General features: G+C 73.8%; 1 protein-coding gene across 27 annotated transcripts in view; it reads right to left on the reverse strand.

Moving 5' to 3' along the window:
- Positions 1-27,037, reverse strand: part of PLEC (plectin) — a 68,965-nt gene that overhangs the window by 33,701 nt on the left and 8,227 nt on the right. For 4 of the 27 annotated variants that reach the window (XM_030011559.2, XM_030011556.2, XM_030011558.2 and 1 more), the window contains exon 1: positions 15,498-16,257. The exons of 6 other annotated variants lie outside the window; for them this stretch is intronic. In XM_030011559.2, coding sequence (XP_029867419.1) covers positions 15,498-15,996 — 499 coding nt within the window. In that variant the 5' untranslated portion in view covers positions 15,997-16,257. Of the gene's footprint in view, positions 1-2,618; positions 2,816-7,503; positions 7,608-9,278; positions 9,450-12,905; positions 13,052-13,371; positions 13,467-15,497; positions 16,258-20,439; positions 20,511-24,997; positions 25,139-27,037 lie in introns of those variants that run through there. 17 more of the 27 variants (XM_030011571.2, XM_030011568.2, XM_030011569.2 and 14 more) reach the window with 8 other exon arrangements.

Consider the following 27,037-nt stretch of genomic DNA (forward strand, 5'->3'; position numbering starts at 1 on the left):
CAGAGCTCCCAGCGCGGCGGTGCTGCCGGCAAGAAGCCGGGCCCCGCCGGCGGCATGGCTGGCAGGGAGCGCCGGCGGAGGAAGGAAGCGATGAGCCAACCGCTCTGGGGAGCCGCCAGTGAGTCACGGGGCGTGCAAGGGGAAGGAAACAGTTAATGTGGATCGGCCCCTGCGTGCCTGCACCACCGCAGCCCAGCAATGCTGAGCAATGCCTGCAAGAAGCAATGCCTTGAGCGGGGAGGGGGGGGAGGCTGCCCAGCCCTGGCCTGAGCCCCCCCCCGCCCCCGCCGCCGAACCACAGCGGGGAGACCAGGGAGCCGCCCCAGCACAGCCCCAGGCGCTGTGTTCATGGCCCAGTGGGACGTTGTGGGGGATCGGGGGCGAGCCCACGGGGTGTCTTGCACCCCCAGGCACGGCATGTTACCCTGAGTGGGATGTGGAGGGGATCAGGACAAAGCCCATGGAGTGTCTGCACCCCCAGGCACGGCATGTTACCCTGAGTGGGATGGGAGGGGATCAGGACAAGCCATGGAGTGTCTGCACCCCCAGCACAGCATGCTCACCCTGTGGGATGTGGAGGGGATCAGGATGAGCCCACAGGGTGTCCTGCACCCCAGGCACGGCATGTTCAACCCCCAAGTGGGATGCGTAGGGGATCGGGGGCAAGCCCCAGGGTGTCCTTGCAACCCCAGGCACAAGCATGCTCCACCCCCAGGGTGGGATGGGACAGGGGAGGGACAAGCCCAGGGGCGGCCGGCACAGCCCAGGCGGCCTGCCCCCAGCCCAGCTGTAGCTGCAGGGGCCGTGGGGCACTGATGCTGCTCCCGGCCGCCCCAGGCGCGTGCAGAGTGGGGAAAGACCCAGGGGCTGATCAGCCCCGTCCGGGGCAGCTCCTCCGGGGGCACCCACAGGGACCCCCCAGGACCCGTCACCCGGAGCCGGCAGCTTTCCCTCCTGCTCCCACGGGCAGCGGCAGGCAGAGCCCGGGACTCCCCGGGGGCTGCCCACGCTGCAGGCAGGGTGTCCCCAGCAGGCATGGCAGGGCCGTGGGGCCTTGACTACGGGCACTCCCTGTCCACTGCCCTGTCATTAGGGGATGGGATGGCGACAGCTGACGCAACGGAGCTGGGCACCCGGGCTGGCACTGCCCGCAGCCAGGCGGCCCCACCCGCAGCCCCCCCCCCCGCCGACGAGCACCCATCCCGTGCACCCCGCTAACGAGCACCCATCTCGCCATTCCCGTCCCCCATGGGGGGCAGCATCGCCCTCCTCGCCCCGCTCCCCCTCCAAGACCCCGAGCGTCGTCCGCCGAACCCAGGATGGCCGGTTGCCACACTCAGCCCGGCACAAGGAGGGGTTTGGTGGCAGGAGGGGACACCCCGAGGTGTGTGGGGCGATGCCACCACCCCTCCGCAACACCCCCCCTGCCCACGCCGTGGCGATCCGGCGGGGCCAGGATGGCGCGTGCCAGGTCTTGCCCCGCTGGAGCGTGCCGGGATCTGCCCATGCAGCACCCAGCGCCCCATGGCCGGCGCCCGGCCCACACCCACCCTTCCCAGGTAAGCGCACCGGTACCCGGGGACACCGGACACCGCGTCCCCGCCGGACCCACGGGCGGCTCGGCGGCAAGGCCGGGGCGTGACGGGCAGGGAAGCGATGGCCGGGGAGTGGCAGCGGTGCGGGAGGAAGGAAGGAAACGTGGGGCACGCTCGCCCGGTGGGTACGTGCGCACCGAGGTGGGAGCGTTCCCACACCGCCTGCCCCGGCAGGACCCGCACCCAAAGAATCCTCGACACCCAGGTGAGCCGCGGCCGTCGGCGCCCAGCCCCACGGCATGCCGAGGGACGGGCCGTGGCCATGCTGCAGGCAGGACGGGCAGGGCGTGGGAGGAAGTGTTCGTGCCCGCGGGCAGCGCTGACACGGCGCGGATGGGGACAGGCGCCGGCGTGGGGACACGGGGACCCCGCACCCTGACTGCATGGCCGCGGGGGGGCTGCTGGTCCTGGTCCCAACGACCAGCTCTAGCCCCACGGTGCTGCCCCATAGCCTGCCTTGGGGGACACCGCCCCAGTGTGGGGGTCTGCCCCATAGCCTGCCCAGGGCAACACCGCCCCAGTATGGGGGTCTGTCCCATAGCCTGCCTTGGGGGACACTGCCCCAGTATGGGGGTCTGCCCCATATCCTGCCTTGGGGGACACCGCCCCAGTATGGGGGTCTGCCCCATAGCCTGCCCAGGGCAACACTGCCCCAGTATGGGGGTCTGTCCCATAGCCTGCCTTGGGGGACACCGCCCCAGCGTGGGGGTCTGCCTCACGGCCTGCCAAGGGACACCACCCCAGCATGGGGGTTTTCCCCCACAGCCTGCACTGGGGGACACCGCCCCAATGTGGGGGTCTGCCCCATAGCTTGCCTTGGGGGACACCGCCCCGGCGTGGGGGTCTGCCCCATAGCCTGCCCAGGGGACACCACCCCAGCGTGGGGGTCCGCCCTGGCGCGGGGTGCAGGGACCAGCCCCCCATGCTGCCGGACAGGGCCCACGCCGCTGCGACGGCGGGGTGGTCGCACGGAGGGCAGCTGCCGCGCCCCACGCCGTCGCCCCTGCCGCGGGGTCCCGCTACCTTTCTTGCCCTCGGAGGCCCTCAGCACGGCCAGGTAGAGGTTGTCCTCCGAGCCCGTCCTCTGTCCCGCAGCCAGACCTTCCTCCTGGCTGCGCAGTCGCTGCCGGGACATGGTGGCCGCCGCCGCTGCCCGCGCTGAGCACCGACGCAGCTCGGTTCGCCTCCCGCTCTGCCCGTGCTGCCAGCCCGGTCCCTGCCGACACCTCCCTCCCGCCGAGGTGTGGGGCGGCCCCAGGGAGGAGACTGGGGTTCCCCTCCCTCCCTCCCCACGCCCGGGCACGGATCCTGCCCACAGGAAACCTCCCCGAGCCCACGGCTCTGCTTAACCGTTTCCTCCCCATGCCCCGGGAGCCGCCTGGGGGCTACGGGGATGGGGCAGGGACCCCACGCGCCCGCCCAGGGGGACCCCCACAGTGCACCCTGGGGCCTCGGGACCCCCAGGTCTGCAAGCCCGGGGCCGTTGGGACCCCCAGCCCCATGCCCCGGAGCTGCAGGACCCCTGGTCCCCCCCACCCCAAGGCCTCGGGGACCCCCAGGTCTGCAAGCCCGGGGGGCGGGGTTGGGACTCCCAGTCCCAATGCCTGGGGTACTCAGAAACCCCCAGCCTTGTGCCCCGGAGCTGCAGGACTCCTGGTCCCCCCACCCCGGGGTCTCAGGACCCCCATGTTTCCAAGCCCAGGAGGCTCAGGACCCCCAGGTTCACAAGCTCAGGACATCCTGTCCCACTGCCCAGGGTCCTCAGGACACCCCTGTCCCCATGCTCAGGGGCCACAGCCCCCCAGTCCCCCGGTTGGGACCTCCGAGAGCCCCCAGGCCCTCTCCCCAGGGGTCTTGGCACCACTCGGTTCCAAAGTCCAGGGTCCTCAGGACCCCCAGCCCCACGCCCCGGAGCTGTAGGACCCATGGTCCCCACAGTCTGGGGGCTCAGGACCCCCAGGTTTGCAAGCCCTGCTCCCAAGTCCCACACTCGGGGGGCTCAGAGCCCCAGTGCCCCTCCCGGGGGGGTTCGGGTTCCCGATCCCCAGGGCTGCAGGACCCCCAGGCTGGAGAGGGGGCCTGAGACCCACAGACCCCCTAGGCGGGGAGGTGCCGTCCCCACACCCACGCTGGCTCGGGGAGCCAAGCCAAGCTCCTCCGCCCCAGCCGGCGCTGCCGGCGACGCATTCCGGGCGCTCCTGTGCCGCCTCCGGCACAGCCAGGCCCATGCCTCCCGCCAGCGGGTCTGCTCCCGGCCGAGCACCCCGGAAGAGCACCCAAGGTCCCCGGCGCCTCGTCCCCCCCACCCCTGCGCCCCACGGGCACCCACGGGGTGCTCGCGTGGGACGGGGGCACAAGCGACGCCGGCACGGGATGCCAGGAGGAATCCCCCTCCCCAGGGATGCACCACCATGGAGCAACTCCTGCCGCGCGGGCGGCCGTCGGGCGTGCGCCGTGCTCGCCGGTGACACCGCCGGCTTTGGGGACCGCCGGAAGGATTCAGGGTTCGCACCCCACCGGCTGCCACGTCCCACCTGGGACCGTGCAGGACCCAGCCCGGCCACGCGTCCCTCCTTGGTGAGCCCAGCTCCAGGGACCCCTGAGCAGGGGGGGTGGCACAGGGTGGGAGCCCACGGCCGCTCTGCTCCCTGCCCTCCACACCCCGCCGCTCAGGGATCTCGGGGTGCCACGGGGACTTCGGGGCGGCACGGGGCCGGCAGCCCTGCTGTGGCACCCGCGGCAGCCATGTCATCCACCGCAGGGCTGCAGGCAGCAGGGGAAAGTGCAGCCGCAGGCGCCCCGAGCGCTGCCAGCCTGGCGCGGCCCCGGCACAGAGGCCAGCGCCCACATCCTGCACACGCAGCGCCGGTGCCAACGCCAACACCGGCGGGCACAGCCCGACCCTTGCGTGGAGTCCAAGGGACATGGGGGCCAGCGCATCGTCCCGCCGTGACTCACGGCCCGACCGGCGCGCCCTGCCCGAGGCGCCGAGCGGCGCCATGGGGAGCACCCGCCGGCACCCACCTCTGCCGGCAGCGGGGACTGCCGGGGGCTCAGCTCTGCCCAGCTTCGGCCGTGCCGGCGGCGAGCAGCCGCGTGGGAGCCGGGCACAGGGCCGCAGAGCTGGGCGGCACGGGGGGGCTGGCAGGGTTTGGGGTGCGCGGTGAGGCCGGGGCAGAGGGTGTCCCGCTCCCCAGGCACGGGGTGCTGACGCCGCAGCCCCTCTCGGGTTTGCGAGACCCCCCCCCTCGCTCCCGCGCCCCTTTGCCAGGGACGGCGCTGGCAGAGGCCACCGTGCAGCGGCGGGACCGTGGCCCGGGGGTCCGGGATCCCCCCAGGCAGCTGGGTGGCAAGGCAGGGCCGGCGGGAGGTCGCAGACGGGCAGGCCTGGCAGGGGCCGGGTTGCAGGCAGAGGCTACCCGCTGCCGGGAAGGAAGCAGCCCGGCACAGGCCGCGCCGCTCTGCCGGCCCGCTGCCCGCTGGGGCAGGGCCAGGGCGGCCGCTGAGGAATGCGGGCGGGCAACGGGCTCCGCACGCACATTTTCCACCGAGAGCACATCTGGCGCGGAGCACATCTGGTGCGCGGAGCCGCGGCAGCGCCGGGAGCCCGGCTGACGCCAGCACGCGTCAGAGGGTAGGGACATACCGGAGCTACAGCTCACCGCGCTGCAGCCAGCACGTGGGCGCCGGGACGAGGGGCGACGGCATCACCGATGGGGCGGGGGAGAGGGGCCAGGGCAACGGCACTACCAGGGCGGGAATGCACGGTGGCACCTCATGCTCCTCTACCTGCGCCCGGGCGCTGGCACGGCCGGGGACGGGGCTGGCACCGCGCTCACACGCTGCCGGCTGAGCCGCTCCGCCTCCTTCTACACAGACGTGCCATACTGGTGCTGGCTCCGGAGGGATCCGGACAGCGCAGCCAAGAACTCTCCCTGCTGCAGCGGTGAACCCTGAGGGCCGCGACAGCTGCCGGCACCGCTCCCACCGTGGCACCCTCCAGCACGACACCAGCAGCCCGGGCACCGCATGGCGGCAGAGCAGCGAGACCCGAGCGGCGCAGGCTGCCGGCGAGGGCCGGACAGGAGGCAGGAGGCACCACCGGCTCCGGCACGCCCCGGCACAGCCAGCACTTCCCAGGGCAAGGCAACGGGGTGGACCCCCCCCCCACCCGTGCTCGCTCACGCAATGGCCGCCAGCGTCCCCCCACCGCCGCCGCCCGCCCCCGCCCACGGCACCGGCACCCGCGTCCCCAAGCCGGTGACAGCCCCGCAGCCTCGCGCTGGCCCCACCCGAGTCCCCGGGGCTGCCGCAGCTCCCGGCGGAGCCGAGCCGGAGCCCAGCCAGCATCCCCGGGGACAGCCACCGCCCTCGGCACAGGGACACGGGCTCCTCTCCGTGATGCCGATGCCGCCGCAGGCAGGAGGCACCTGGGGCCCGCGGGCAGGCCGGCGGGCAGCGTGGGAGGGGACGCGGCAGGCGGCGGCGCGGCGCGGGCGCTTTGAAGATCTGAAGAGGTAGAAGGCCTGGCACAGCCCCTGGGACAGGCAGGGCTCCCGTCGCAGGCAGCTGCCAGCCCGGCCAGGCCGGACGGGCAGGAGCTGCCTCAGCCTTCGGCTCCGAGGCCCCGCAGGTGCCAACACCCAGCCGGGCCGGCCCAGCTCCTTCCCACGGCATCTCCCCGCCGGCCGGGAGCCGGCAGGGGCTGCGGCCGCCCCCAGCGCCCGTCCTGGCGGCAGGACCACCGGCAGCACCCCCAAAACCACGGCCGGCACCAGGGGTTCGGCACCACCCTCTGCGGGTGACGGGACAGCGAGGGGCTTCGCAAGAGCACCCGGGGACCCCGCCAAGCACCGGCACACGGCGCGTCCGACCGAGCTGGCCTTCTCCCCTCTGCAGCCGGTGCCCGTGCACCGCGACGGGCACCCCCCCCCCCGCCTGTGGGCAGGAAACAGGTGCTGCCACCGGATGGCTGCCAGCACCCACCGCCGCAGGGGGATTACCAGGGCGGGAGGCCCCCACCAGCCCCCGGGGCCCTGCACCCGCTGCCGCCCGCCCGTTTTGGCAGAGGCGGTTGGCGGGAAAGAGCTCCGCGCCCCAGCCGAGCCGACGCGTCGTGCCTCGACCGGGACGACGAGGCGGTGAAAATGCCACGGGTGCTTCCCGCCACCAGCCCGTGGGGAACCCGGCTGCACCCAGGGGTGGGTGGGGGGCCTGCGGGGGGGACACCCCGAGCCGGTCCCGCCGGGGAAGCCGTGGCGGGGATGCCGGCTGGGTGCCGAGGGCCGCGGGCACCCGGCGCCAGGGTCTCGGTGCCAGCGCCAGGGTCACCCTGCAGCGACACACGGCTCGGGGGGGGGGGGGGGGGGGGGGGGGGGCAGGACCGGTTGGGCCACGGGCACGGCAGTGGGGGCCGGGGTCACCCCGGGACAGCCAGAAGCGGTGGGGGACCCCCCCGGGAGTGGGGTGCGGGGGGGAGGCTGGGAGAGCCGCGTGGGCACACCCTCACCCACAGGCGTGCCCGCACACAGACGCGTGCCCGCACACGCGTGCACACACACGCGTGTGCACACGCAGCCCCCCACCCCACCCCGCGCAGTGCACGGGCACACACGGCCCCGTCCCCAGCCGACCCGCCAGCTCCGGCCCGGCCCGGCTCGGCTCCGCTCGGCTCGGCTCGGCTCGGCTCGGCTCTAGGGGGCGGGGCTCCCGCGGCAGGCCCCGCCCCCCCCTTCCTTCCTCCCCCCCCCCCCCGCGTCGCTCCTGCCCGTCCCCGGGGTCCCCGCTCCTCCCCGGGATCGAGTCCCGGCCCGGCCCGGTCCCGCGGGGCTCGTCCCCCGTCCCCCCCCCACCCCGGTCCCGGCCAGCTCCCGTATCCCGGCCGCGCTCCCGCCGCCGCCCCACGTACCGGCGCAGCAGAGCCGGGCGCTCAGGTACCGTCGCCTCTCGGGCTCGGAGCCGCCGCTCAGCCAGCCCCCCCCCGGGACCGGGACCGGGGGCGAAGGGGCTGCCCTCCATGCTCGCTCCGCACCCGACGGCTCCCGACGGGGCGGCAAGGGGGCCGGGGCCCGAGTCGGAGCTGCCCCGCCCCGCCCCGCCGCCCCGTCCCGTCCCGCCCCCGGGCGGCCCCGGCTCCGCCGGTCGCAGCGGACCCGCCTGCCCGGCACCCCCGGCCCCGGGATCCCCCGCGTCCCCCCGGGCGGGACCCCCTCTCCTCCCGCAGCGGGGACCCCTGTGCTGGGGACCCTGTGCCCCGAGCAGCCGGCACCCCTAACCCCGTGCACCCCTTTAACCCTGTGCACCCCTAACCCCACGCACCCTTTCTCCTGCACCCCTAACCCAGTGCACCCCTAACCCCATGCACCCCTTCCCGTGCACCCCAACATCGTGCACCCCTTCTCCTGCATCCATGCACCCCTTCCCCTGTGCACCCCTTCCCCTGCACCCCTAACCCTGTGCAACCCTTCCTGCACTCCTAACCCTGTGCACCCCTTCCCTGCACCCCTAACCCCGTGCACCCTCCTGCACCCCTTCCCCTGTGCACCTCTTCCTGCACCCCTAACCCCGTGCACCCTTTCTCCTGCACCCCTGCACCCCTAACCCTGTGCACCGCTTCCTGCACCCCTAACCCTGTGCACCCCTTCTCCTGCACCCCTAACCCCGTGCACCCCTTCTCCTGCATCCATGCACCCCTAACCCTGTGCACCCCTTCTCCTGCACCCCTTCTCCTGCATCCATGCACCCCAACCCTGTGCACCCCTTCTCCTGCACCCCTTCTCCTGCATCCATGCACCCCTAACCCTGTGCACCCCTTCCCCTGTGCACCCCTTCCCCTGCAGCCCTAAACCCAAGCACCCCTTCCCCTTTGCACCCAGTGCCCCCCAGCACCCTTCTCCCCACACTGCACCCAGCCACCCCAGCCCACCCGCCGTCCCCTCTCCCAGCTGCACCCTGATACCCCCTGCACCCCTTCCCCCCCACGCACCCCTCTGCCCGGCCAAAGGCAGGGGGATCAGCCCCCTCCTTCCCACCGCTGCAGGCAGGGCTAGGCCCCCCCAGCACCCCGCTCCTGTGAGCCGAAGGCAGCTGCCCACACCTTCCTGAGCCTGGCGCAAGCCCCCAGGAGCCCCCCTTGATTACTGCAGCCACGGGGCACCCCAACATCTCCAGCACCCACCTCCCATCCCCCCCCTCCCCACACACCGAGCTCCCGGGGTGGGTGAGAAGCAGCTCCTGCCCCCCTGGCGCTGCCGCTGCAGGCAGGCTCTGCCCCGGCTGCCTGCCCCAGCATCACCCCCCCCAGACCCCCCCCACCGCCTCCTGCCCCACAAGTGTGAGGGGAGCAGGGCCAGCCCCTGCGGGGGGGCACCCATAGGGTCCCCGTGCAGAGGGGAGCCCTCGGCGCATCTGCCGGCGGGTCCCCGCGGCACTAACCCCCCCACCCCGGGGAGCTGCCGGGACTCCCTGCGCCAGCACCTCGCGCCCCACGCCGCGTCCGACAGCCCCCCAGCCCCGGTGCCGCTCGTGGGGCCCCGGCCACAGCCCCCCGGCACGTGCAGGGCGAGGACCGCAGGCGAGCGGAGCTGTGCCGGGAAGGAGCCTCCCGCGGAGAACGGTGGTCTCGGAGGGATGCCACCACGGCGTCACCCCACGCCGGGGTCCCGGCACGCATGGGCCACCTGCCTTCTCGCCCACAGCAGCAGCAACAGCAGAGCTCGAAAAGCATCGCGCCGTCCCGGCACAGCCCTGGCTCCGGCTCCCACCGCTCCGCTCGGCGTTCGGCCGCGTCTGGAGGAGAGCCGTGCCGTGGCCGGTGACTCAGACAGCCCACGGCCTTTGCCAGGCCCGGCTCTTCCTGCTCCCGGCCCCACTCCCGGCCCTGCTCCCGGCCAGGGACGGAGCCCACCCCCGGGGCGCTCCGCCGGGATCCCCTCTGGCCCGCAGCGGCCGTGGGCAGAGCGCGGCGGCCAGCCAGGCCGAGCGGCAGCAGAGAGGGTGCTGGGACCAGTGGGCACGGGCACGGGCACGCGCACGGGCATGGCGCAGGACCCCCAGGCAGGGAGAAGCCCGGGTGTTTCGGGGTCTGCCGCAGCCCCTGGCAGCACCCTGGGTGCCAGGAGGGGTACCGGAGCTCGGTACATCCCCGTCAGCCTGCTCCCTGCCGGGGCATGGCGGGGGGGGGGGGTGTCTCGTGTCAAAACCCAGCTGTGGCGCAACCCAGATGGGAGACGCCAGGCTGGCCACAAGCGCCTGGCTGTGGTGGCTGGGTACGGAACAGCACGGCACAGTGCCCGTCCCATGGCTCTGCCCCATGACACTGCGCCAGGCATCCCATCTGTGCCGCAAAGATAAGGAGCTGGGGAGCAGCGGGGAGGGCCAGGCTGGGGCAATTAGCACCCAGCGAGCAGGAAACCGCCTGCAACCGGGACACGCTTCCTTTGGGATGTGTGTGCTGCTCCCGTCACGCTTGCCACGGCCTCGCCATGTTTGCCACGGCTGGCCCCCAGGCACTGGGCAGCCCGGCCCAACGGGGAGCCCCTGAAACGCAGGCAGGAACACGGAGACCGTGGGACAGCGCCGGGAAGAGCTTCCCCACGCCGGCCGGGGCCCGTGCCGGGGAGCCCGGCTGCTGCCAACCCCGGCCCAGAGCCGTTTCCCGCAAAGCCGGTGAGTCACCGGCCAAGCTGCAGCCGGTGGCAGCGTCCGACCCCCCCGGCCCCCCGGCCTGGCACAGCCAGAACCGCCAGCGCGGTGGAAAAGCTGAGTAGAGCGGGTGGGGGGAGGACAGGGGGGGTTCCCAAACCTCTGGGGGCCTCCCCCGCCCACTGCTGCTGCCGCCACGTCTCTGGCCACAATTTTGGCAGCCTTGGAAACCGGAGTGGGGCCCAAACAAACAGCCGGCATCCTGCTGCCGAAACAGCTCGCTCTGCCGCCGCCGAAACCAGCCGGCTCTGCCGCCGCTAACCTGCCGCGCTCTGCCACGGACACCGTGCCACGGCCCCCACATCTCCCCTCCCCACCTGGCCCCAACCCCCCCGCAATCCCAAACCCGCCACCGTCCCCGGTCCCTGCTCCATCCCAGCCCCTCCGGCTCCGCAGCACCCAGGGGTGCAGCACTGGGGGGGTCTGGCCTCACCTGGGGATGGGCCTGGGGCTCCCCCCACGCTGCCCCCCCCCGGTGGGTGTCTCTGCTCGGGGCATGGGGAGCAGGGGGCACCGAGCCCGCAGCAGCACCCCAGGCTCTCCCGGAGCACCCCCCGAGCCTCCTGGTTTCTCCCCAGGGTGGCGGGTGGCTGCAGGATAGGGATGGCCCCCCCCCCCCCGCGGCAGCCAGGCACAGCCGCAGGCCTGGCCGGGGACGGGGACGGAGAAACTGGACACGAGCACCAGCTGGACTGCGGTGCCCAGGGTAAACACCTGCCCCGACACGGTGACGAAACTGCAACCGAGAGCGGCCGGGCAGCCCCTCGCGGGCACCGAGGCAGCCCCCCTGCCCCCCCCCATCTATTACAGGAACGATACTCAAAAATAAACCCCTCTCACCGCGCCGCGTCCCCGCCCGCCACACCGCCACGGCACAGCATGGCACAGGGACCACAGGCGGACCCCCGCCCCGGGCCCAGGAGGGATCGGTGAGGCACAGAACCGGGCAGGGCTGAGCACGGTCAGCGCCGCCGGAGCCCCCTGGGACTCGGGGGGGGGGTCACGGCACGGCGCGGCACAGCGTGGCGGGGATGATGGGCCCCGGCAGGTGTGACCTTGGGGGTGCCCTTCGGACAGCCCTGGGCAGGCGCCAGGGACAGCGGCCCCCCCCGGCGGGGAGCAGCCCGGGGCTCCATCAAGGTGCCCTGTCCGCTTTATCTGGCAGCCGGGCTAACCGCAGGCAGCGGCACAGGCAGGCCAGGCCGCTCGCCGCCGGGATGGCTGCAGCATCTCCCACCGGCGCGGCTCACCGCGGCGAGCGGGAGCCCGCGGTTTCCCGAGCTCGGCTGCCGTGACAGAGGGGAGCGGGGCCGTCCCGGAGCCGGTAGCACGAAGCCGGCAGCACGAAGCAGGCAGCGTGACAGCTCCCAGTGCCGCACACAGATCAACGGAAACCGCAGCCAACGCCCTGGAAAGTGCCAGGGGGGGGGCCAGGACTGCGGCACGGGGGGGGGGCCGGGACCACGGCGGCTCGCCCCACAGCTGCCAGCATCACAGCGGACGCAGATGTGGCCCTGGCAGGAGGGATGCACGCGGCCACAGCCGCCCCGGCTTCGGGCACAAGGGGTCTTGTGGGACCCCAGGACCCGGCTCTGCTGGCGGGGATGGCAGCCTGCGCCGGTGGGGATGTGTGGGGATCCCCGGCACTTGGCCGCAGCCGCACTCCGACCGCAGTCCCCGTCCAGCCCGGCCGCAGCCAGCCCAGCCCTTCTGCGGCACAAGCGTGCCGCACCGCGGGCAGCCCCTGCCCGCACCCCCGCAGCGGGCAGCTTTGCCCCTCCACTGCTGCCTGCGCTGCCCCAGCAGCCATCGCTCACCCCGACTTTTGGGGGGGGGACGACGCTGCTCACGAGCGGCGGCTGCCGGCACAGAGCTGAAGACAACGGTGTGGGAAAGGGTGGGGGGGGTTCCATGAACCCGCAATATAACCTGCCCACATCGGCAGCTGCCTGTCCACCGGCCAGCCCTGCCCGCCCTTCCCGCAGGGACACGCATCCCTGCCAAACACCGGGATCTGACACCAATGCTCCCACCCGCAGCCGGCCAGGCCAGCCAGCATGCCGCGGTGTCCCTCCTGGGCCCCCACCATCCCTCCTGTCACCAGATCCCTCTCCTTAAAAATATTTGGCACCTTCACGCCTCGGGAAAACACCTGCTGCTCCCCAGCAGGGAGATTTGGGCTGTCAGATCCCCAAAAATGATGGGGAAGGGGGTTGGGGATGCTAGGGAGGCTCGGGTGACAGCCCCCCCACCCCGGCGCGGGTGCATCGAGGGGGCTGGATGGGAGGCACAGCCCCCCGTCCAGCCCCCTTGACGCATCCGCGCCGGGGTGGGGGGCTGCTGCCGGGACCCCCAGCCCTAATGGTGTCGGGGGGGGGGGGGTCACACTCCAGCGCTGCTGAGTCACCCTGGGTACCAGGATGCGCTGCATCCCCCTCCCAGCCCCCTCCCCACCCCGGGATGCTCTCCCACCCCGGCAGGTGGGGGTCCCCCCCTAAAGCCCCCCAGTACCACCCACCGGGGCAGCAGGTCCCTCCCTCCTTTCCACCACCCTCCCCGGCTCCCCCCCCCTCCCCGGGGATGGGCGGGGCGAGGGGCCGAGCCCACCTGCATCCCCCGGTTCGGCACGCCGCCGCCAGTACCAGACCAGGGCGAGGGATGCTGCGTGTCCCACGGCCACCAGCGAAGGGAAGAGGGAACCGGTGTCCTCCATGGGGACACGACACGACACGGCACGGCTCGGAACGGCTCGGCGGGGCAGGGACGCACCAGCGCCCGCCCCCCCCGGGGCAGCTCCCGCTCCGCCTTAACCCCTCCCGGTCCGCGGCGGGGGAGACGCCTTCTTGCCGGCTGTACCGGCAGGATCGGGTCCGTCGCCGTCGTGTCGTGTCTCTTCCCCCCCCCCCCGCCTTGTGTCCCCCCCCCCACCGCGGTCCGCTCGCCCCCATCACTCACATCCCGGCTTTTTATATCCCGGGATGCCCCGTCCGGGCGGCGCCAGCCCCCCCCCCCCCCCCCGTCTCCAGCCTGCCCCCCCCCGCCCCGCCGCCTCGGCTCAGCGGGTCTCACCTACCCGGCACGACCTTCATGGGCAGGCAGGACGCAGGCAGGGAGCAGGCAGGGAGCGGGCAGCGCGGAGCGAGGACGCAGCGCGGCTCCGCCGGTGGCGGCGGCGGCGGGGGGGGGGGGGGGGGAAGGCGGGCAGGGAGCGGGCACCGATATAAATAACCGGGGCCCGTCACCGAGCCCGAGTTAGAACATGACACGGGTGGGGGCGGGACGGGGCGGCCGCGGCACCCCGGGACCCCCGGACCCCCCGGCGCCGGGGGGGTTAACCCGGCCGCCCACCTCGGGGAGTTAATTACGGAGACACTAATGGCCTGGAAACGGGCCCCGCCGGTGGAGGAACGAGCCCCGCCGGGCCGGGGGTCGGGCTGGGGCTGGGGGCAGGGGGGCGGCAGCGGGACCCTCTCCGCCCCGCGGGGACCCCCGCAGGCCCCCGCCGCCGGCGCGACCCCGTCCCCGCCAGCCCGGAATCCAGGCCTGATTTTCCCGCAGCGGCTCCCCGGAGCGGAGGGAAAACCCGGACCCGGATCCGCCGGAGCGGCGGAACGGCCGGCTCCCGGGAAGGGCCGGGGTTCCGCGGCCGCGTCCCACGGGGACCCCCCCCCCGCCCCGCCCCCCCCCCCCCCACGCAGGGGCGGGCAGGGGCTCGGGCAGCACCCAGCCCCACTGCCGGTCCCCCGTCCCCCCCAGCTCCGCAGCACCCAGCTCCGCGGGCCCGGAGCCCAGCGTGGGGTGCGACCCCCGGGGAAGAGCTCGGGCATTTCCCCCAAACCCCCCCCCCCGGGAAGGGGGTGCGGAGATGGGGGGGGGTGAGCGGGGCAGAACTGGGGGCGAGCAGAGGGACGGGCAGCGCAGGGGACGCTGCGGCGGGGCGGGTCCACGCAGAAGGGCGCAGCCCACGCGTGCAGGCGGGCCCGCCCCCCCCCCCGCCGTCCCCCCCCCACCCGGCCCCAGTGACTCACGGCGCTGGCAGGGAGCGGGCCCGGCGCCTTCGGGCTGGAAACTTGGACCGGCGGCTGCCCAGGGGCTGCGGGACTGAGTCACGGCCGGCAGCGGGGCGGGGGGGGGCCGGCAGCGAGGAGGGGGGGGCCGGCAGCAGGGGCCCTCACCGCGGCCTCGGGGCGCCGGCGGCAGCTGCCCCGCCCGGGGGAGGGGGGGCGGACACCCCGCAGCCCCCGCGCCGGATCCAGCTGCCGCCGATCGTGTGTCGGGATCGCGTGTCACTGGGGGGCGAGGGAAGGACGACCCCCCCCCGCAGCCCCCGGCCGCAGGCAGCCCCCTCCCCACCAACAGCCCTGCCCACCCCAGCTGCTGCTGTCTGTCTGTCCATCCGTCCGGACCCACCCTGTGCACAGTGGGGACCTGGGGGCGCAGCCCCCCCAAGGCACAGACACCCCCCCCCCCACATGGCACAGCCATCCCACGGCACAGACCCCCCCGAAAGTGCAGCCCCCCAAGGCACAGACCCCCCCCCCCCACGACACAGCCACCCCACGGCACAGACCCCCCTACACAATGCAGCCCCCCCACAGCGCAGCCCCCTGCCCACTGTGGGGAGCCCGGGGGGGGCCGGCAGCAGCGAGACCCCCAGCAGCCCACCTGCCCAACCCCCCTGGGGCATCCCGGGGAGCTGCCCTGCTGCACCCTGGCACAGCCGGCCCCCCCCACGGACGACCCGGGCCCCAGCACTGCGTGCCCCCCCATGCCTGGCCCACAGGCAGGGGTACCAGCGGGGCCCGGCCCCCCCCCTCACCCCATGGGACAGCTGGGGCTCTCCTGAGCCACGGGGTCCCCATGGATGCACGGCGGCATGGCAGTCCCCAAGGCCCCCCCCCCAGCACCCCCTCTCCCCAGGCTCATCCTGGGCAGCACAGGGGCTGCAGCTGCCCCCCGCCCCTGACCTTGGCCAGGCAGGAGGGGCAGCGGGGGGGGGACGGGGGGAGACGTGGCATCAGTTCAGTACCCGGGGCTCATGGGGGCTGCAGAGCTCCCCTGGGAGCAGAAGGGTTAAGGTGCCCCCACACACACGAGAGGACCCCAGGGGACACCCAGGGGCAAGGGCTGACGGACCCTCCTCCCGCCCAGCCCGGGGGTGCCGGCACAGGGCCCCTTCCCACAGGTGCTGGTTGATACCTGGGACTGGGCCGGACTGGGGGGGCGGCTGGGACACTCCCCCCACAGCGGTGGCAGCGGCGATGGGCTCCACGTGCCGCTCGCCCTCCTCCTTCCTGCGGTAGAGCCGGTCGCCGCCAGCGGGCCGTGCCCTGCCGGTACCGGTAGCGGTGTCGGCGGTGTCGGCGGCGGGACGTCGAGCGGGGGCGGCGGGGCGGCGGGTACGCTGCAGGGAGAGCGGGACGATCTCGGGCGGCAGGCGCAAGTACTGGCGCAGGTAGGCGATGCCCTCGTCCGTCAGGTACCAGTAGAAGTGCCGCCAGGCGAAGGTCTCTCGCACCAGCCGGCGGGAGCGGAGGGAGGCCATGGCACGAAGCACCTCCACGTTGGGGACGCCGGGCAGCTGCGGGTGGGCACGCCGCGGCCGGGGGTCCTTCTCGGCCACCAGCACGCCTTCGCGGAACAACAGCTCCAGGATGGCGCGCAGCCGCTCCAGCGGCATCAGCATCCCGGCCACCATGGCGCGGCTCGGCACGGCACGCGGCCCGGCACGCCTCCGCTCGGCTCGGTTATGGCTCGACGCGGCCCGGTATGGTCTGGCACGGCTCACCGCTGCTCGGCACGGCTCGGTATGGTCTGGCACGGTTCACCACGGCTCGGTACGGTCTGGCACGGCTCAGTATGGCCCAGCCCGGCTCGGTACGACCCGGCCCGGCTCAGTACGGTCTCGCACGGCTCGGTATGGTCTGGCACGGCTCGGCAGAGCCCAGCCCAGCCCGGTATGGCCCGGCACAGCCCGGCACGGCTCGGCGCGGCGCTGGCTGCCTGCGGCGGGCAGACTGGCGGCAGCTCCACCCCCGGGCCGGGGGGGGGGACCCGGGAGGGGGGGGGGGGGCCGGGGCACCCGCCACTCGGCCCAGCCCTGACTCAGCGGCCCCTCCCCGGCCCCGCCAGCCGCCCGGGGGGGGGGGCCCCGGCCGGACCCGCTCCCGACCCACCCGGCCGGTTCCCGCCCGGGAACCCCCGCGGGTCCCTCCCCGCCCCCCCCCCGACACCGCCCCCCCGCCCCGCCCCGCTGCCGGGGGGGGGGGGACACCCCTCAGACCGGGACACACACATACACCCCCCTCAGTTCGGGGGGGGGGACATCCCTCAGCCCGGGGAGGGGGGACGGGACACCCCTCAGCCCGGGGGGGGGAACGGGGGGGACCGGGGGCGGCCACCACCTGCCCGGGGACGTGGCCCCCTCGCCCCCCCGGCAGCATCCCGTCCGGCGGAGCCAGCCGCACCGCCGGTCCGCAGGCAGGGCGGCAGGCAGGGCTGCAGGCAGGGCGGCAGGCAGGGCTCCCGCGGCCGCATCCTGCCAACGTCAATATTTGCTCCGTTCCTGCCCGTTTGTGCAGGGCGGGGGGGCTGCCGCCCCCGGGGGGACCACCCATCCCTGCAGCACCCGGGAGACCACCCATCCTCACGTCCCAGCTGTTCTGCAGCAGCCGGGGTGACGGCCCCGGCGTTGGCACAGCTTCGCCTCCCCCCACCCCGCCGAGCCCCCCCAGGCGCTCATCCACAGAGATGGCAGGTGGGGACGAGGCAGCTGCCACCCGCGGCCGTCCCCAGCACCCCACCGGCAACCGTTTGTCGCCCACACACTGGCACCGCGGGGACCCCCGGCAGACCCCCCACTACGCCGGCTGGGGACCCCAAGCACCGCCGTGGGGAGAGGCCCGGCACCCAGGACCCCCAGCACCGGGGGCTCCCCACCCCACGGGCGCACCCAGGTCCCCTGGGAGAGAAGGCGGGTGGGTGCCGGCAGCCGGCCCGCGGGCAGCCGGATCATTTCCTCCTCGCGTCATGTGCCAGCGCCGGTGCCAAGAGCAAGAGGGACACTGGGACGGCCCGGGGTGCCCTGGGAGCCTGGGGGCTTCCCCACACCCGGGGGCTCCCCCACACCCCGGGGGATCCCAGCCCCACAGCCCCAAAACAGGAGAGGGCCACAGCTGCTGCCATGCCTGGCCCCCACCCCGCCAGGGGTCCTATGCCCCCCCCCAGCCCAGTGCGGTGGAGCCAGGGCAGCCTGGCAGGGGGACGCTGCGACCACCACAGCAGGACCCCCCCTGGCAGTGGTGGGGGTCTGGGGGGTGGGCTGGGGGACACCGTGGCCTTGGGGACAGCATCAGCTGCAGAAGCACCAGCACCGTCCCCGGCACCCCCTTCCCTGCTGACGGCACTACCAGGAATGGGGCGGCAATGGAGTGCGCCGAGATTTACCGGCAAGGCAGTGGGGAGCAGAGACCCTGGCACAGTCCCGGCCATGCTCACGCCAGCGGGGCGCCCACTCCAGAGCTTCTGGGCCCTGCGTGCCCCAAACCCACGGGAACGGGTGATGTAAGCCGCGCCGGCATTGCCGGGGGGGGGGGGCCCACACCGGGCCTTGCACAACTTCCCTCTTCCTCTGATCTTGGGGGGAGAGGGTGGGCAGGAGGAGCGGAGCCCCCATCCACGTCCCCCGAGGGCCCCCGCCACAGCCCGGTGCAGGAGACGAGGGGCCAGGAGCAGTGGGGGCACCGGGGCACCCACCCACCCCCAGCGCAGGAGCGTGGCACCCACTCCCCCCACGAAGTGAACCGCCTCAAAGAGCATCAGCCATGTGCCCAAGCCCCCCCCGCAGCGTGCCCAGCCCCAGGGAGCACATCCCCCGCCACGGCCCCACAGCACCAACACCTCTGCGGTGTGCCGCGGCACACGGCACCCCAACAACCCCGGCAGGGCTGGGAAGGATGGGGGGTGAGTGATGGGGGAGAGCAATGGGTGGCAGCTGGCCTGGCATGCGGGGAGGGCCTCCAGCCCAGGGCTGCCTGCCAGGACCCCCGTGCAGGGCAGTGCACTCCCAGCTGCAGCCCCCCCGGGGTGTGGGGACACAGGAGCCCTGGCTGCAGCACTGCCGGTGCTGCCCAGCCGTGCCCCCCCGGCAGGGCTGGCGACAGGAGTGATGACACCCCTCGCCACCCCAGACCCCCGGCGCGCTCCCCACCCTGCAGCCTGGGAGTGGGGGGAACCAGAGGGCAGGGAGGGGCAGGGGAACGCGCTGTCCCACCCAGGACAGACAGACAGACAGGCAGACAGTGCCTGTGGGGACGCAGCTCCCCCAGTGCCTGCACCAACCGGTCCCCCCTCGGGGGGGGGACAGCCGGGGGGGGGGACACGGAGGCCACGGTGCAGGGCCGGTGCAGCCAGCACGGTGCTCCCCGTGCCTCGCTGCAGCCGCGGCCTGGCTCCCTGCAAGTGTGGGGACCCGTGTCCCCCCCCACGCAGCCGCCTCCTGCCCCACACATCCACCAGCACCGGCCCCCCACCCCGCTGCCGCCAGCCAGCACCGGGCCCCCGGGCCCATGTCGGTGGGTGCAGGGATGGCGCAGGGGCACGAGTGTGGGCACAGCTGGGGCATCTCCCTGTAAGCGTGGCCCCCCCCCCCCCAGGACATGGCACCCCGCACCCCACCGCACCCCCAGGCCCCGCAGCCAGGTCACGGCCGCGCCGTCCACCGGGAAATGCAGAGTCAGCGCCCGCCGCAGTGATCCAACGCGATGTGACAGTGGAGCCGGCTCCAGCGTCCAGCCGCCCCCCCCCCCACCACGCCACCCGTCCGCCAGGGATGCCGGGCACGGTGCCAGCACCCTCCCCGCACCCACCGCACACCGCCCGGGGAGCATCGGGTGCACCCCGGAGAGCATTGGGTGCAACTCGGGAACCAGGTACCATTCTGCCCTCCCCGCGCCTGGCTCAGCACCGGCTCAGGCCATCCCGGCACCGCCAGCCCTGCCGCAGCCGGTACCGGCCCCACAGATCACACCTCTGCCTTACCGCCTCCTCCTCCCGGCTCTGGCACGCAGCCCGCGAAGCCCCAACATCGCACGCCGAGCATCCAGGGGGGCACCGGCTGCCGGCACGCGGCACTGGGCTCACCCCCCCCCTCAAGCCCTGCTGCACCCCCTGTGCCCTGCACCCCTCTGACAAACTGCCTGGGGGGTCTGACCCACAAAGACCCTGTGCAGCCTGGCAGGCTGCAGACCCCCAAATCTCGGGACAAGCAGGCGGGCAGGCAGGCGGGTGGGCAGCGGTGGAGGCAGGGCCCTGCGGGCAGCAGCTCCTGGCCGTGGGCCCGTCGCTCCCCTCCCGGTGCCAGTGCCGGTGCCGGGGTCCATCAGGGCTGGCGCTGGCGGGACCGGAGGGCTCCCCGTGCCGAGGCATGAACAAAGGCACGGCTGTTTGCGGAGGGCACCGCGGTCAGGGCCGGGGGGGGCCGGGGGGCACCATGGGCCTGGGCCAGGGCCGGGTTATTAATGAGGCCGGGGCCAGCGGGGGTCCTCCGGCCGTGCCTGTTCTCACCATAAATCAGCCCTGCCGGCAGCCCGGGCTCTGCAGGAGGGGGCAAGCCTGGGCTCCCCCCAGCTGGGCCTACAGCACCGCCATGGCACTGCCACGGCTGCCGGCCACTCCAGAGTGAGCCCCCTGCCCGGCTGCGCCCCAACCCTCGCCGGGGTCCCTGCCAGCCGGCCCCAGCCCGGGATAACAGACCCTGCGGTGGCTGCCCGCCCGCTGCGGTCACACGCCGGCCGGTGGCGGCCAGCGGCCCCCGTGACCGGCATCGGCGGGTGCCCGTTACTCACGCCCCAGCGCCCCGGCTCTGCGGCACGGCTCGGCTCCCCGGCACGTCTCGCCAACCCGGCGGGGCCCGGCGTGGACCGGGTGATGCCGGGGCAGCCCGGTGAGATGATGGGTGACCCTCGGTGGGATGGGTGACCCCCTGCTCCTCCTGCCTGCGCTGCAGGCAGCTGCCAGAGGGGCACAGAGGGGCGAGGCCGGAGCCCCCCGGCATGCGGCCGGAGCCCCGAGCCCGGGGCTGCCCCCCCCCCCGCAGGACCTAGCCCCGGGGGCGGCCGTGTGTGTGTCCCCCCCCCGGTACCTTTGAGGGAGATGATCTCGTGGTGGATGGAGCGGGACGCCTCCATGGCCGATCGCTCCGCTCCCGCCCGCTCCCGCAGCTCCGGCCCGGCCCGGCCCCGCCCCGCCCCGCCCCGCCCCGCCCCGCCGCAGCCCACCCGCCGCTGCGGCACCGCGCCCGCCCCCCCCCCCCCCGCCCCGGGCCGGCCCACCTCCCCCCCCACACCCCCACACCCCCCCATCCGCACCTGCCGGGCACCGGCCCCGCATCCCCGCCCCCCCCCGTCAGCACGGCCCCCCCCAGTACGGTAGAGACCCCCCCCAGTACAGTACGGGCTCCTCCAGCTGCACAGCCCCCTCCGTCAGCACAGACCCCCTCCGTCAGCATGACCCCCCCCATCAGCACAGACCCCCCATTCCCACCCGGTACAGCGCAGACCCCCCACACCAGCATGACCCCCCCATCCCTAACAAGTACAACACAGACCCCACCATCAGCACAGACCCCTCCATCCCCACCCAGTACAGCACAGACCCCCCCACCCCTACCCAGTACAGCACAGTCCCCCCCATCAGCACAGACCCCCCAACAGCACAGACCCCCCCATTCCCACCCAGTGCAGCAGACCCCCCCCACCAGCATGACCTCCCCATCCCCAGCGAGTACAGCACAGCCCCCCATCAGCACAGACCCCCCCCATCAGCATGATCCCCCATTCCCACCAAGTACAACAGCCCCCCCCATCAGCACAGCCCCCCCCACCAGCATGACCCCCCCATCCCCACCAAGTACAACACAGACCCCACCATCAGCACAGACCCCCCCCATCAGCATGGCCCCCCCCATCCCCAACCAGTACAGCACAGCCCCCCCCCCATCAGCCCCCCCCTCGCCCATCCTGGCCCGGCACAGCCCTGGCAGCAGGGCCCATCACCATGGCATCGGGCCTAGGAGCCAACTCTGCCCGCGCTGGCAGCCCAGCGGGACAAGGGACAAAGCGGGGAGAGACAGAGCAGACCCCCCCGCACCCCCCACGAGCACTGCTGGGGATGGGATGTCTGTCCTCTGGGGTGGGGGGGGGGAAACGACACAGGACAGGGGATGCCTGTCCTCAGGGAAAGCCAGCCTGTCTCCCCCCGCCCCGGACACGGGTCCAGGTCCCCCTGCAGCATCCCCCCCCCCCAGCATCCCCCACGCTGCAGCATCACCCCACCCCCACCGCATCATCCCCCCCCCCCCCCGCAGCACACACCCCCCAGCCCAACCGAAACCCAGTCGCAGCTGGGGGGGGGGGGGGGCAGATCCCCCCTTGTGCCCGGGGGCCTGTGGCTGCCCCAACCCCCCCGGGGGGACACAGCCAGCACTGCCCCCCCCCCGGCCCGCAGCCCTCGGAAAAGCACCAGCTGCCTCTGGTGGGACCCCCCAGCCCTGCTCCCCACCCCGGGGCAAGCACCGGCACCCCAAGAGCCGGCAGCGGGTGTCCCATTTGGCCCCCCCACAGCCCCCCCCTCCCCCCCGCACCCCGCTCCTCCTGCCATCCCCGGCACCACGGCTCTGCCCCGGCTGCTCTGCCCGGTGGCAGCGGGGGGCTGGCGGGCAGCCCCCCGGCACGGTGCCACGGGCCTGGAGGCCGGCGGTAGCGCCAAGCCTCGGCCTCGCGGCTCCGCGTGGCCGCGCCAACCCCGGGCCCTGCCGGGAACTGCCGCCGCCTGCGCCGCACTGCGGCCAGCTCCGGCCGCCGGCCAGCCTGGGCCAGAGCCCCACCGCTGCCATGAGGGACCCCCAGCTCTGCTCCGGCACAACCGGCTGCCCGGCGGGGCCGTCCACACGGCCGTGGGGCTGGGGGGGCTCAGGGGTCCGGCTGCCCCCCACATGGGCGACAGACGCCAGATGGAGCCGGCACCGGAGCACCGTGCCGAGGCCGTCCGGAAAGCCCCGGCTGTCGGCGGTGACAGCGGCAGTGGCGGTGGTGTTGGCCCCCGGCCAGGTTTCGGTTCCTGCCGGGCGCGCTCCCGGCACTGCGCAGCGATAACGTCTCTAATCGGGAAGCCACGAGGCGGCCCGGCAAACGCTCGCCAGCCTGCCGTGACAGCCGGCTGCCGCCCGCCTCGCCCAGGGACACCGGCACCCGGCACCCCCGGCTACCCCGGTGCCCTGCCCTGCTTCCAGGGCCGCTGCCGGCTCTGCCAGCCCCCTGCCCCACAGTGCCCGCCCCATGGATGGAGGCCGGGGATCCCGCGGTGCAGCTCTCCTGGCAATGGCCGCCGCCTGCTCCTGCCCAGCACCGGGCAGACGCTGGTGCAGCACGACCGCCCGCTGCAACCCGTTCACCGCAGCAGCTAAGACCCCCGCTCGCCCGGGGTCCATCCTGCCACCAATGCATGGCAGACCGTCCCCTCGCCCGGCTGCTGCCAGCCCCCGCTGCGGCAGGACGTCGGTGCCCTGTGCTGCCGGCGCAGACCGTGCCCCCCCCCGGCACTGCCCCCGGCAAAGCCCCTGTTGCTGGGCCTTGGCACTAGATCCCGCAGGGCTCCAGAGACTCGGGGACGGCACGTGCCAGCGGCATTGGCCCAGGCCAACAGGTACCGGCTGCTGCGATGGGCTCCCTGCCAACCGTCTCCTCTCCGCGGTGGCGTCACCGCGTTTTGCAGAGCCCCGAGGCTGGGTTGATGCTTCCCAGCTTACCCGGCTGAGCCCCAGCATTGCCCATCCCCTCCTGGCAAACCACAAGCCTGTGGTCACCCACGGGCTGCCGGGACCGTGGCTGCGGCACTGCTGCCGGAGACCTCTGTGTGTCCCCTTCCCCGCCGGCTCCTCCGCAGACCCCGGCGCAGCCAGGCTGGACCTTCCTCTGCATTTCAACTTGCCCAAACCTGGTGCCAGCAGCTGCACCGGGTTGGGCACAACCGGCCCCGGCCGTGCCACAGCCAGGCACCCGAACCTGCCCTGCAGGGCCCATGGCACCAAACTTGCTGACCCCCCACAACCCCCCGGCACGTGCTCAGCATCTGCCGGCTGAGCCGCCCCGCGGTGCCCTGGCCCTGCCGAGGGACACCCGCTCCCCAAACCGTGCACCGTACCCGGCAGCGGCACCAGGCCCTTCACGGGGCTCTGCCAGGCTTGGATGGGCCAAGCTCCTTCCGGCACCCGCCGGCAGCACCGAGCACACGACGGCTCCTCAGCCAGGGGACAGCCCGGCCAAGGCCGCGGCACCAACCTGCAGTGGCACAGCCCGGCACAGGGGGCTGCAGGAGGGCAGGCACCCGCTCCCACTGCCTGTCCTGCCCGGCGGTGGGGGTCCCACCCTGGCAAGGCCAACGCGCCCACCCTCACGCACCAGGACACCGCGGCGGGAGCAGCAGGGACCACCCGGCGCCGGGGCCAGGGCCAGCCTGCGACGGCACACACGCACACATACGCACCCATCCACAGCACCGTGGCACCAAACCAGAGCTCACCTGCCCCCGCCACCCTCAACGTGGCTGTTCGTGGCACGGCGGGCTCAGCCCCAGGGCTCTGGCGCTGGCGGCACCAGCCACCCCCGACGACCAGCTGTGCGGGCGAGTGGGTTGGGGGGTCTCACCCACGGACCCCCTGGGGAAGCCCCACGAGGGCGAGAGGTTCCCCGTGCCCGGGGCAGGTCCTCCAGCCGGAATGCCCCCCGGGCACCCCCAGGCAGCTCCGGCCACGCAGGGGCAGGGGCAGGCAGCGCGCAGGCAGCGCACAGGCAGCTCTCGCTCCCCTTGTAAGGGCATGGCTGTGGGAGGCTGCCAGCCCCACGCGGAGCCACCCCGGGCCCCCCCCCAGCCACGTGCCGGCCCCGCCACCCCAAGGGGCACTGCCAGAGATCGGGGCAACCGCACAGCTGCTGAGATGCCAATGCCACCGATACCGTCGCTGAGCACCACCGCTCGTGCCCCGAGATGCCAATGCTACCGATACCATTGCCGAGCACCGGTGCTTGTGCCCTGAGATGCCAATGCTACCTATGCCACCGCCGAGCACCGGCGCTTGTGCCCTGTCCCCTGTGCCCCTCCCGGGCTGCCGGGCACCCCAGGGTGCCAGCTCCTGCCCTGGCTATGCTCACCCCCAGATGCAGCCCCCCCCCCATTGCCCCCTCCCTGCCACCCCTCCAGCCCCGCAAGTGGCATCCTCTGCCACCCCCGACCCCGGCACGCTGCCCTGAGTGCCACAGACCCCACCGGCAGCCTCCGTCCAGCCCAGGGGTGCCATGGGCACGGACCCCTGCCTGTCCATGCCGAGTCTGGCACGGGCACCAACACCCTGGGGGGGGGGGGGCAGGGGGTCAGCGTCCAGGGGCAGCCCCTGAGGGGGGGCATCTGGCAGGGTCCCTGCTCCCCAGTGCTGGGACCTGGCTCCCGGCAGCGCCCCGCGGGTGCCGGCAGGGCTGAGCCGGGTGCTGGCAGGGGCCTCGGCAGCGCCTGACGTGCCCTATTATGGGAATGAGCTGCTGAGCTTTCCCCGGGTGGCCCCCCCAGGCTGGCTGCTTTCCCCCCCCCGGTCCCATCCCCCCCCGACCCGGACCCCCACGTGGGGCAGGGTCCGGGGGGTTCGGTACCTTTGTATCGCTCCCGCACGTCCTCGTAGGCTTGGATGAAGTCCTGCTCCTCGGGGTTGGGGGGCAGGCACCCCAGGTTGTAGGTGGCCATGGCGGGCGGGGGCGGCGGTGGCGGCGGTGGGCGAGGGCTGGGGGCTGCCGGCGTGTCCGGCGGCCGGCGTGTCCGGCCACTGCGCAGCCCTGCACAGCCCAGTCCGGCTCGGACACGGACACGGGACACGGCGGGACATTCCAGCCCGCCCAACCCTTAAAGGAACAGCCGGACGCCGCCCCGACACCCGCCGGGAACGCCGGACGCGGCACCCCACGGGCCACAGCCGCCCTATGGGGCATGGAACCCCCATGGGACGTGGCTGCCCCACAGACCGCAGCACCTCACAGGGCACGGCATCCCCATGGGGCACAGCCGCCCCACGGGGCACAGACACCCCACGGGCCACGGCCACCCCACGGGCCACGGCATCCCCACGGGCCATGGCCACCCCACGGGGCCACAGGCCAGGCAGGAGCATCCTGCTCCCCCCAGGACAGGGCAAATGGTGCTGGGGACAAGGCACTGCCCGTGGCCCCAATGCCCCCCGGGGGGGAACCGCCAGCCCCAGCCATGGGGCACCCACGTGTGCCCCGAGGAGCACGGTGAGGCGGGGGGGCAGGAGGCGAGGGATGGGATGGGATGGGGGGGGGGCAGGTGACAAGGGACACTGTGGGGCTGGGGGTGTGGGTGACAAGGGATGGGGTTGGGGGTGCCGGATACAACCCCCAGCTGGCATGGGACACCCCCCCCGCCTGCCACTCTGCCGTGCCCACCCACTGCCCCCTCCCCACCCTCGCTCTGGGGGTCAGATGGGGTGACCCCCTCCTCCAGAAGGTGCTCAGCCCCACGCGGAGACCCCCGGTTCCAGCCCCGGCTCCCCCCGGGAAGCTGCAGCGTGTCCCCTCCCTGGCAGACATGGCTCTCTGGCCAGTGGGGACGATGGGGACGTCATGGGGCCACCCGCCCTCCCCGGCTGCCGGCACCATGAGAACAAGGGGTATTTTTAAAGCTCCTTCTCCGAAACTGGCCTCAGCTGCCACCGTCCCAATGGGCACCAGCGGGGCACCGCTGCAGCCCCCCCGCAGCCCCCCACCGCCCCGCTCCGGCTGGAGAGCTATCCCCCCACCGGGGTCCCGTCCCAGCCGTGGGGCTGACCCCAAGCCCTGCCCCACGGCACGGCACAGCCGGGGGACGCCGCAGGTGGCCCTGGGCAAACCAGGACCGGGTGACACCGGTCCCAGCGGGATGCAGCTTCGTCAGCCCTAAATATAGAGGCCCAAAGCCCCCGGGAAACCCAATCGCAGCCGGGGCTGCCGGGAGCCCGGCCCGGCACAGAAATAGCCCGGGGTGCTGGGCACTGCGCGGGGGGGTGCTGGGAGCTGCACGGTGGGGGGACACTGGGCGCCCCGTGGGGACAGGCTGGGTGCTATACAGGGACATGCTGGTCACTGTACAGGGACACACTGGGCACCCCATGGGGACACATTGGGTGCTGTATGGGGACACACTGGGTGCCACACAGGGACATACTGGGCACCCCATGGGGACATGCTGGGTGCTATACAGGGACACGCCGGGCACTGTATGGGGACACAGTGGGTACCCCATGGGGACATGCTGGGCACTGTATGGGGCCACACTGGGCACCCCATGGGGACATACTGGCTGCTGTATGGGGCCACACTGGGTGCCATATGGGGACACGCTGGGTGCTGTATGGGGACACGCTGGGTGCTGTCCACGGCACACCAGGCACCCCATGGGTACGTGCCAGGTGCTGTACGGGGACATACTGGGCACCCCATGGGGACACACTGGCTGCTGCTATACAGGGACATGCTGGGTGCCCCATGGGGACACACTGGCTGCTGTATGGGGACACACTAGGTGCCCCATGCGGACATGCCAGGTGCTGTATGGGGACATACTGGGCACCCCCGTGGGGACACACTGGCTGCTCTATGGGGCCACACTGGGTGCCATATGGGGACATACTGGGCACCCCC

The sequence above is a fragment of the Aquila chrysaetos genome, chromosome 4 (assembly GCF_900496995.4).
Source record: "Aquila chrysaetos chrysaetos chromosome 4, bAquChr1.4, whole genome shotgun sequence".
NCBI lineage: Eukaryota > Metazoa > Chordata > Aves > Accipitriformes > Accipitridae > Aquila > Aquila chrysaetos.